This window comes from Echinops telfairi, unplaced genomic scaffold (genome assembly GCF_000313985.2).
Source record: "Echinops telfairi isolate 266 unplaced genomic scaffold, ASM31398v2 ScPeMD7_23;HRSCAF=83, whole genome shotgun sequence".
Taxonomy (NCBI): domain Eukaryota; kingdom Metazoa; phylum Chordata; class Mammalia; order Afrosoricida; family Tenrecidae; genus Echinops; species Echinops telfairi.
Window position 1 is genome coordinate 73,486,613 of NW_022103920.1, and position 12,023 is coordinate 73,498,635.

Consider the following 12,023-nt stretch of genomic DNA (forward strand, 5'->3'; position numbering starts at 1 on the left):
TTCCTTCATTTGAGTCTTGTGACGCCCTCAATCAATCCACCAAACAAACAACTGGGTCTTTTGCTGCTGTTTAGTCTGAATTGTGGAATGTTCTGACCCCTCCAACCTTGCTCATCTGCTTGTTGTCGTTTCACTCTTAAAAGTCAGCACTCTTTGTCATGTTCTGTATGACCTGTGTGTGTGTGGGGTGGGGTGGGGTGGGGGGGGTGCTCCCAGATTTTACTTCATCCTGCTAAGATGGTGATGGCACTGGAGATGCGGACCTTACAAAGTAACCTTGACACAGATCTGTAAGACTCTTGCTGACTGATCATTAGCAGTCGAACTTCCACAGGCCGTTCTATATGGGAACAGAATCTAACTGCTTTTCCTCTCTCAATATCATTTTCCGATCTACTAAAATGGGTATGTTGGTAGCTCATTAATTGCATCAACTTTCTTCACAGGTGGTCTTAAGAATGTTGAGTTCATTTAAATGGTGCCTTTTTAATTCTACTTTAAAAGTTTGAAAAAGTTAACTGGAGCCAACAATTTAGATGACGCTTCCCCCCTCCCCCTCCTTTTTCTGTCTCAACATAAGTAGCCTCACACGTGTAATTCATGTAACTCAAGCTCAGGCAGTAAGAGAGTGGAGACACTGTGATATATTAGTGGGTAAATGTAAAATGCTCAGACGCAGAATCCTAAATTAAGATAAGCAAGACAGTGCTGGCGCCACTGAGGTGTACGCTCTAAGTAGCCTAGAGGGAAGGCGGATTAAATAGCATTAACCTATTGAAAGTGAAAGTGTAAGCCATGTTCACTTCATGGTTTCTAAATGAATGCGCCCATACATCACAGGAGGCTTGGAGAACTTTCAGACACAGGAAACTGATTTCATATCTTAGAAATTTAATTTATGGTAATTTTAGTAGTGTCAATCCAAAACTCATAAATCCCAAATGTTAAATGTTTAATAGAAGGTGGGGGGGTGGGGAAATACAAGTTGAAAATAAGATCGCTTCCTACCAAAATTTAGAGCTATCAAAACACTAAGGAGTAAGTAAAAAAGATGAACTGCCTTTCATATTATTTAATTCCATTTTTTAAACTTTATCTAGACAGGGGCTGGGCTAAAAGCCCAGTTTTCTGGGCGCTGTCACTCAGATCGTTTGCTTTATGATGTGTCGAGGGTGACTGCCACAAGCACATGGTGGTTTCCCTCGGAGACACTGTCTTGACAAGGACTGGCACAGCAGGGAAGCTCAGCAGGGTGCTGGGCTAGCGAAGAGTTGGCTTTTGTGACCACCACGATGCTGTCCGTTTGTCGTGCTGTGGTGGCTTGCTTGTTATTACCACACCGCCAGCGAGGCCAGCAGTCTTTCCAACATGGACTGGCTCCTCTGGAGTGAAAAAGGTTGAAGGAAGTCTGCAGACAGAAAGAGCAGGCAGATGGAGGTGGAGATCTGCTTCTCAACACCGGGCCATTGGAATCCTTGGGACGCAGCAGAACCTTGTCAGATAAGGGGCAGCAAGACGAAGTCCTTCAGGATGGGAGGCCGTCAATCTAGGCTGGGGGAGAGCTGCTTCCTCGGAGTCTCAAAACACAAAGGAAATTCTTCAGATGCAGCAACCCTATACAGGGGCAAACAGCCTCATCTTTCTCCCAAGAAGCAGCTAGTGAGTTCGAACCACCAATCATCAGGTTACCAGTCCGAAGCAGCATCCACTACCCCACCAGAGCTTCTTTCTCTTCAAAGTAGAGTCACACAAATGAAGAAACATTTTCGAGACCTTCATTTGTTGGTGGGGAATGATTCAAAATAAGAAGAAACCACTATAAATATCCATTAATAACCAGAGCATGGAATGCAAACAGTATGAATGTAGGAAATCTGAAAGTCACCACCAGTGAACTGGAATGAACCAAGATCAATATCCAATCACGCGTGGACTGCGATGGGCTGATGAGCCCTTTCAAAATCAACCATATGCTCTGCAATGGCAGAAGTAACACTGAAGTACATTCATGGACAAAAAGAACATTTCAAGCTCTATCTTAAAGTATAATAATACCTGTGAAAAGATAGTATCCATATGCCACAAAAAAGATCAGTTAATAGGATTATCAGTCAAATTTATTCACCAACCGCCAATGCCAAAGATGAAGAAATAAAAAAGATGTTTTACCAACTTCTTCAGTCTGAAATTAATGAACTGTACAATCAAGGCGCATTGATAATTATTTTTGACTGGAATGAAAAAGTTGAAAACAGAAAGGACCAATCCTGGGAGATTGTGGCCTTGGTAATAGAAAGGTCACTCGAGATTGCATGAAAGAAGGTTGCCAGGCCAATAACTTCATTCTAAACACCTGTTCTCAACCGTGACTCCGCAGTGGAACGTACGGGTATCATCAATGGAGGCATCTGGATACAATGGAGAAGCTCAGTATCATCAGTAGGAAGAAGACCAGCTTTCAACGGTGAGAGAGACCATCCAATTCTAATTGTAAAGTTCAACTGAAGCTAAAGAAAATGAAAACAAGCCCACAGCAACCAAAACACCAATTAGAGTCTACCCCCCACCCAAGAGCTTTTCAAGAAGCGATTGGGTGGGTAGGACCTGGATCACTGAAGTCCCGACAGTTGGGAGAGGATCTGAAGGGACCATAAATGAAGAAGCAAGCCTCGTGGAAAACAGAGGAAAGAACAAAATAGAGATCAGAAGAGACACCGGCGCTTGCTCCTGAATGTAGATGAAGTAAAATGAACAAAGAGTTGGTGACGTGAAACAGCTGAGCACAAGATGTAAAGGGGCAGCTTGAGGAGACAAACCAAAGCATTATAACGAAATGTGCCGAACTCTGGAGTTAGAAAATCAAACAGGGAGACGATGCCTAACGCTTCTCAAGCTGAAAGAACTGAAGAAACACATCCAAGCCTGTAGGTGCAATGTTGACTAATTCTATAGACAAGATATTTAACGACATAGGAAGCATCAGGGTCCTCAAAAACTCTCTGCCGACGAGTGGATTCTGACTTTGAGTGACCATGAGGACAGAGGAAAACTGCCCCTTGGGACTTTGAGTTTCCAAGGCTTTAAATCTTCATGGAAGCAGGCATCCTCATCTTTCTCCCACAGAGAGGCTGGTGGATTTGAACAGCCGACCTTTGAGTTAGTATCTGGATGTATAGCCCACTATGCCACCAGATCTCCCTCATCTAGGGAAGATGAAGGAAATACACAGAAGCACTGTACCAAAAAGAACTGGTCAATGTTCAACCATTTCAGGAGATAAGGTTAATCACAGACTGACAGTATTGAAGGAAGAAGTCCAAGCTACAGTGAATGCTTTCATGTAAAGCAAACCTCTAGGAATTGATAAAATGCCAATTGAAACGTCTCAACAAAGAGATGTAACTTGAGATATGCTCACTCATCATTGCTCAGAAATTTGGAAGACAGAGGGGCTGGCCCATGAATGAGCAGAGATCCCATCCCAAAGAGAGATTGATTCCACAGAAAGAGGAAATCATCAAATAGTATTAATATTACATACAAGCAAAATTTTACTAAAGGTGATCCAAAAGCGATGGCAGTAGTACATCTACAAGCAATGTCACAAATTCAAACTGGAGTTAGAAGAGGACCCGAAACAAGAGAGATCATTGCTGACGCCAAAGGGACCTTGGATGAACGCAGAAAACACCAGATGGATGCTTGCTTGCGTTTCATTGACTATTGCAAAGACATTCGCCGGTGTGCACCATAACAGATGCTGGGTGACATTAAAAAGAGAGGGAATTTCAGAGCACTTCATTATGCTCATGAGAGAGATCTGTGGATAGGCCAGGAGGTAGTCATTGGAACAGAGCAAGGGGATTCTACATGGTTTACAATCAGAAAAGGTGTGCAACAGGCTATAGTCTTTCACCACATCAAAAGATATCAAGCAACAATTCAGGGTCGCTGGGAGGAGACGAGCCAGTCAGGGTGCAGTGTAGCAACGATGAAACATTCAACTTTCCTCTACTTCCTAAATGCTTCCTCTCCCCCTCCTTCACCCCCCACTATCATGATCCCAATTCTACCAGAGGATGTACACTGGTACAGATAGGAACTGGAAACACAGGGAATCCAGGACAGATGATCCCTTCAGGACCAGTGCTAAGAGTGGCGATACCTGGAGGGTGGAGGGAGGGTGGGGTGGAAAGAGGGAACCGATTACAAGGATATACATATAACCTCCTCCCTGGGGGACAGGCAACAGAAAAATGGGTGAAAGGAGACGTCGGACAGGGTAATATATGACAAAATAATAATTTATAAATTATCTAGGGTTCATGAGGGAGGGGGAGGGGGGAAGGAAGGGAAAAATGAGCTGATGCCAGAGGCTTAAGTGTAGAGCAAATGTTTGGAGAATGATGAGGGCCATGAATGTACAAATGTGCTTTACACAGTTGATGTGTGTATGGATTGTGATAAGAGTTGTATGCGCCACTAATAAAAATGATTTTTAAAAAAAGAAAGCAACAATTGAAGAAGTCGTATTAAAAGAAGACAGTATTGGGGGTAGAGGAGACTCATTAACAACTCTGCTTGCGAAAGGGAAGAAAACTCGAAGGATTTATGGTGAAGATCAAAGACTGTAGTCTGTAGTTTGGAGTTCAAGTCAACATTAAAAGACACAAAACAAACTTTTACAACAGAACCAATAAAAAATGTTATGATAGCTGAAGAAAATATTCTGATTGTGAAAGATTTCATTTTACTTGGATCCACAATCAAAGCCCAGGGAAAACGGCAATAAAGAGATCAAATAGCATATTCCGATGAGCCAATTTGGCCCAAAAAACTTCCTCAAAGTGGGTTTTAAAAGGCAAAGATGTCACCATGAGGGCATCTTTGTGCTCGTCACGTTGTGCTTGACGCAAGTCCTGGAATTTCCAGTCACCACACACGCACGCCAGAGCTGGGGAAAGAGGAGGTGATCGCAAAGGCTCAAACAGAAAGAACATGTTTGGGAAATGTTGATGGCGACATATGTACAAGGGTGCTTAATACAATTGAACGATGGATTGTCATAAGATTTGTAAGAGCACACCAATAAAACGATTCATCTTTAAAAAGCTGAGGAATGGATAAGGACGACAAAAATAGAGCAAGAAATGATGGGTTTGAATTACGGTGAGGATGAATATGAAATGTATCACGGACTGCCAGAAGAATGAACAAATGCGTCTCGGAGTGTAGCCAGAATGTTCCTTAGAAGCAAAAATGTCAAGACTTCATCTCAAGACTTTGGGCTTGTTATCAGGAGAGATCAATCTCTAGGGAAGGTCATCCCATCTGGTAGAGGAGGCGTTTTTGCTAAGAAGGGAGGAAGACCCTCCACAAGATCTATGAACGTGGCAGCTACGACACCGTGCTTCCATGGAGCGATCATGGCAATGGCGACGCGGCCTGGGCCGCGCACCAAGAACAACCTTTATGGAATCAGGTTTCATCTTTCTCCCACCTAGTGGCTGATGAATTCAAGCCTCTGACCTTACGTTGGCAGCCTACCTTTTATCCGCCCAGCCTATGCAGAGTGCACTCTGAGGAAATGCCATTGAAAGGCGTGTGTACACTTTCCACGCACACATGTGCACAGGCAGACTGGACTCTCGGCGGCTGTAAAGTACTGCAGGGTTCCGCCGTGTCAGACGTGATCTCCGAGACCCGAGCCATGGAGCAGACTTCTTTCTGCACAAAGGCCTATGTGACATTGGCTTCTTCTTGAACTCTCATCTAAAGCAATTGCTTTTGCTTTGTTTCATTTTGCTTCCATGTCCTTGACCGAGATTCCTTCGCACACTTCCACTAGCGCCCCTGTAATCCAGGGTCCCCGCGGGTTTCCCTTAAGTCTGTCCTTGTAATTGGTTTTAATGGAAATCCATTTGAGTCCCTGTCCTGTGGTTATAATTATCCGTGACTACTTCAATTCCTTCTAGTTCAAGATTAAAATTCAAACCATTCTTGTCACTTAAGAAACCTGGGAACGTTCCCATTTTGTTGCTTCTTTTCTTCACCCCAATAGCGTGGTGTTTCCTTTGTTTTAAATTTCTTTGTTTCTCCTGGCTTTACATTTTCTTCTCTGCTTTTCTCCACTCCTAACAGTTTCAATTTATTATGCCCCAGGTGTCTTCCATTGCCTGCTGAACGTGCTTTCCATGGGGAATAGCTATATATAAGAATGTTATTAACCGGAAAAGTTCGTATTTATATGACAAATATCAGAATGTTTTACTACCTACTGAGAAAACATTCAGATGATTAACTTGTTCCATGTTTATCTAAATCGTTTGTCTTCTAAAGCATGCCCCCAACCACCCATCTTCTTTATGCTGAAAACTGTTCTTTATAAATATTAATCTGTTCTTTTCTGAGTTGCTAATGATCAATATTTTCATGCCTTTATCCAACCTCATGACGTTGTACATTAAACGAGCATCAGTGTAGTGAGAGTGGTGTAGGCTGGACCTCTTTCTGCTACTGCCATCTAGTGGTTCTTGTTAGTATAAGTATGTTCTGAAAGTTGTGTATCAAATCCAAATCGCTAATATAGGCCAGAGTAACTGGCCCATAGGGTTTTCCAGGCATATATTTCCACTAATAAGTTTTCCTCCACACAGTATTGAAATAACCCTGGTTAATATTACCTAAGGATAATAGGGAAAGCATTTTTGTTGAAACTTTTGGTTGAAGAATTTTTCAAATGTATCATTTCGCTGATTCTCGACAAGATGTCACTTGAGACACACCAAGAGTTCTTCTCCTGTACCAACCTACCTCTCAGCTCCAGTTACTGTCTCCGAGTATAGAGCCCCTTACTTTTCCTAACACCTGTGCACCAGGACCTCCCTGGGAGAAGCAAGAGTCTGGCAAAGGTAGACAAGTGGGGAGGCTTGTAGGTGCAGAATGGTGCACATCCCTGAAGTGCACATGCAGAGTCAGATGAAATGGTGCATGCTTGGCTGCATATCTTCTCAACGAGAACAAAATTAAATTAAAAGGCTCTCAAAAAGATGAAGACTAGTTCTTTTTCTCCTAATTCACTTATGAACAAGTTAATATTTTCCCTATTTGTGGCAGGTTTGGATCAATAATATATCTGCAGCACTTAGCAGGGTACCTAAGGCAAAATCTACTGCCAGCAGGTTGATTCTGGCTCTTGGTGACTCTATAAAGAGTTTTCAGGCCTGTTAATGTTCATGGGAGCAGGCCGCCTCAACTTTCACTCTTAGAGTGACTGGTGGGTTTGAACTGCCTACCGACACTTGCCTGAAAGTGCTGCTGGGGCTCCTAGGGTGTCTAATAACTGAAAAACCTCACTGCCATTGAGTTTATTCTGACTCAAAGTGACCCCAGAGAACAGAGTTGAATTGGCCCAATGGGCTCTTGAGATTGTACATCTCTGCCGGAATAGAAAAATCTCATCTTTCTCCCAAAATGCGTGGGTGGTTTCAAACTGCTGACCTTGTGGTTAGCAGCCCAGTGCATAACCCACTATGAAACCAGGGCTCTCTAGGGACCTACTCTTTCGTAAAACCTCAGTAGATATATGCACAATCAATAAATCTAAGGGCTATACTAAAAGACACCATGAGTAAGAGTTTAGTGAGGCCATTGGTTTGGTCTATAAATCAGAGCTTTGTGTTTCTTTATACTTAATATTATTCCTGTATTTTACATCACCAAAGTTGCTTTTCAGTGAGGAAAGAGACTACTTTGTAAACATGATGTCTTAATTCGATTCTCCCTTTGCAGCTCTCTATCAGAACCCTTTGTGCCAATATAACTTGTACCGTTTACACATAATCTACCATCTGCCGGGAGTGGAATTTCTTGACAGAAATCGTAAGGACACTGCTTTTTCTCCCAAAACTAATATTTGAGAGTCTTAAAACTCAATGGACTAAAAATATCTTTGAAAACTATTGTCTTTGTTATTTTTTTAAAACCCAATTATTTATTTTTAAAATGTATTTGTTTAAACATTTTTACCATCTGAAAATTGTTCCATTTAAGAATTCATGTCTAATAACCACTTTGTCAAAAATATTATCTTTTGTCCAGCTTTTGAGAATAGTGTGCTGGATGTCAATCATTTATTCCTGGTATTTCAGTTTCTTCTCTCTAAAATTATCATTTTATTTCCACTAAACCTCTTAAAGCCAGTTTAAGTTCTAAAAGTCCTCATCTTTGAAATTCTGTAAACATATGTTAAAGCTAGTCTTATCAATAGTAATTCCATTGTGATTACACATTTAGAAATTGCATACAAATTAGTGTATCTGATTTACACATGCCACAATAACAAAAATCTACCACAATATATTACATTTTACGTTTTTTTGAGACTGATTTTACTCTGCTCACTTTTCTGTCTCACAGGGTTGGATGTTTTCAATAATTATGACTAAGTACCTTATGTTTATGGGAATATCAAGACCTTATGACTCTATTCCTCATAGCCTTGAGGAAATTAGGGGCAGGTTTTACCTACTATTCATGTGGCTGATGTGTTACAAAATGTCTGGGATACACTAGACTGCAGGGTGGATCTGAGCCTTGTGACATGAACTTTTGTAAGGTTATCAAATAACTGATAGCTCCTTTACAAATTACTCTTGACAGGATGTTCACATGTAACCTAGTTCAGAGAAACACACATTTGAAATTCGCCAATACTTTTTGACATTCTGCAAATTTATCTACAGTGCTGAGCACTGACTCTACTTTTGCCTCTATCAGATGTTACAGAAAAAGAAAGAAGATCAATGATTGCCATTTTTAACCATGAAAAATCACATATTCTCCAATCAATTGCATTTGGAGGAAAAGTTGATGTCTCCTGGAATACCACACCACCAGTTAAACCAAAACCAACCCAGCATCTACCTTCAGGTATATTGAGTTTTTTTTAAGGGAGGAAAAAGATACTAAAACTACACAAGCTTCTGAGTAACCTGATCATCATCGTCGTCATCATCATCATCATCATCATCATCACACTTGCAATTACACTGAGCTAAGTATAGAGTAAAATGCATAATCTCTAGCTTAGTGATTTTGTAACTTAAGCCTTGATGCAAGTATTTTCAGTTAGTTGAGGTAGTGTGATAGCAATGAGATCAATCATACAGTGAAGACTTTATACCATACTTGTTTGTTGCCATCCAATGGGTTCAGACTCAAAGCAGCATGATGTACAACAGAACAAAATAGGGCCTGATCTCCTGGGCCATCTCACAATGGTTCAAAAATGTGAGCCCATTGTTGGATCCACTGTGTCAATCTGTCTTGTCAAAGGCTGTTCTCTTCCCCACTACTTTACCAAGCCTGGGGACTGGTCTCTACTGATAACATGTCCAAAGTATGTGAGGCGAGCTCTCGTCATTTGCTTCTAAGGAGCATTCTGGCTTTACTTCTCCCAAGACAGCTTTGTTTATTTTGTGGGTGGTCCGTGGTAATTTCAATATTCTACACTAGCACCGTAATTCAAATGCATCATTCGCCTTTGGTCTTCCTTATTCAATGTCTAATCTTTCTCCTGTGTATGAAGTAATTGAAATACCCTGGCTTGAGCCAGGCAAACTTATCCTCAAAGTGACATTCTTGCTTTTCAACACTTTAAAAAGGTCTGTGCATTTACCCACTGTAATGCATACTTAGCATAGTGTAGAGTTTCTGTAACATTGCTATTGTTACCACAATCACAGGACAATTTCATCAATTAAGAAAAAAAATTGGGAATGAAGGAAAAATATTAACATTAAATAAAGATCATCTGCAATTGTTCAATCAGGAAATAAGGACTGTTGATATGTTGGTATGTAGTCTTGATATGCAATTATAACTTGAATATTTTCAGTGATATTTACCAGTTAGGATTGCATCCTATGTAATGGAGATATAGTTGCAGTAGCAACTATGTTATGTTATGTAATGGAGATATAGTTGCAGTAGCAAAAACAAATAGAGATTTTCTTTTCTTAGATAACAAAGAGTACAAAGGCAGGGTGTCCAAGTTGAGTGTACAAACTCCAGGAATACATCTGCCTATTTTCCCTGCCACTTTTTGTGTGATGTATGAGTGCAAAGTAGCTTCTTCACCACCAAGCATCACATTGCCATTCCACACAGAAAAGGGAGGATTGAAAAAACTGTGAACACCAAAGTCTTTGCTCCTTAACATTTTTCCCCAAGAGAGAACTTGTGATGGGAAAGAGCCAAATACATTTTCTAGAAATTAAGAAAAAATATGAAATAGAAATTATTCGGTTATTTAAATTGCAAGATAGTTTTGAGGAAATAACCCAGAGAAATAAAATGAAGATATTAATTTGATGTTGGGACCAGAGACAGTAGAAAGATTTAAAAAATAAATTTAGTAAAGATCCTTAAAGAAGAAAAAGAACAGAGACAAGTTGAGAAGTTCATAGTTGAGGTGATAATGGCTAGGGATTTTCCAAATGATATGAAGCTTTAGGTTCATCAGGAAAAAAAAGTAACCAAAAATATATACATTAAAATTGTCCATACCAAAGGCAAAAAGAAAATCTCAAAGCAGTCAGAAATAAAACTCATTATTACCTACAAAAGAATAACAAAGATTAAGTACTAACTTCTCAATTGTAATAATGGAAGTCATTCAAAAATAGTCTAATGCCTTAAGACAGTGGAAGAAAGTAAGAGTCAACCAAGAATTCTATAAATAAACAAATTTATGAACAAGAATAATCATTTTTATTGTTTTATTAGATAAAAAGTTGAAAGAATAGAAGAATAAGTACCTTCTCTATGCCCTGACATATTCAACAATTGATCAAATGTAACCACATTTGCCATCCCAACACCATATGCATGGCTGTACCTCTTTATGTGAGAAGGCCAGGGCTTCCAGGAAACCTTACTTCTATCTCCTTAGTTGTCCCCTAACTTCAGTGTAAGCTTGGAACTTGAATCTGTTTCTAACCATTAAACGTCTCAGTCGCCAGTGTCATCCTGACACTGACTCCTAGTAATCTATCCTAGATGGTTAGCAATAGAGGCGTTTACCTCTAAAGCCATAATGCCACTATCACCAATAAGACAGAAAGGCGTTTACCTCTAAAGCCATGATGCCACCATCACCAATAAGACAGAAAGGCGTTTACCTCTAAAGCCATGATGCCACCGTCACCAATAAGACAGAAAGGCGTTTACCTCTAAAGCCATAATGCCACCATCACCAATAAGACCAATACGAAATTTCTATAGATGATCCAGTGCAAAATCCATATTCAAATTTGACAGTTATTCCCAAATGCCTTCGAAAGTTGCTCAGTTCGAGTCAGAATGAAGCTGAAAGAGATAAGCAGCACAACGCATATGTTCTTGGTGGGAATATACACTGGTTCGGCTGCCTCGGAACACCATATGGCAGTATTTATCACCATGCACAATGTGCAAACAATTTGACAACAGCAATTCCATGAGAAGTCTCTCTCCTATGGAAGTCCTTGCATACGGGGACAAAGATGTGTATATGGCTGCAACATTTATTTCTAATAACAATAATAATGAAAATGATTTAAGTAGGCATTCATCTGGGGAATGTTAAATCATGGCACATGCATACAATATAAACAATTCAAATATAGAACTATCCCGTGATATAATTTGAGTATAAAGAGACCACATTACAGAGTAATGTAATTCAGCGTAATGGCGAAATTAGATGACAAACCTGTGGGGATGGATGGATGTCAGTTTGCATGTGTGCACGTGAGTACACAGAGAAGATGGGAAGCCTACACACACAACTCTTACTATTGGCACTTCTGATAAAAGGAGTGGACTGCTGAGAGGGAGGTTTTGGTTTTTTAACTCTATTTACTTTATTATTTATATTCATTAAAACCTTACTGACATGATCACTGAAGACAAATGAGTGCATAAGCAAATGTGGTGAAGAAATCTGATGGTGCCCGGCCATCAAAAGATATAGCATCTGG

The 12,023-nt window shown here is 40.3% G+C and overlaps 1 protein-coding gene across 1 annotated transcript in view; it reads left to right on the top strand.

Moving 5' to 3' along the window:
- LRRC72 (leucine rich repeat containing 72) overlaps window positions 1–12,023 on the top strand; it is a 34,081-nt gene that overhangs the window by 19,441 nt on the left and 2,617 nt on the right. Inside the window, exons 5-6 of the mRNA XM_004702829.1 lie at window positions 7,792–7,881; window positions 8,779–8,931. Coding sequence (XP_004702886.1) covers window positions 7,792–7,881; window positions 8,779–8,931 — 243 coding nt within the window. The remainder of the gene's footprint in view (window positions 1–7,791; window positions 7,882–8,778; window positions 8,932–12,023) is intronic.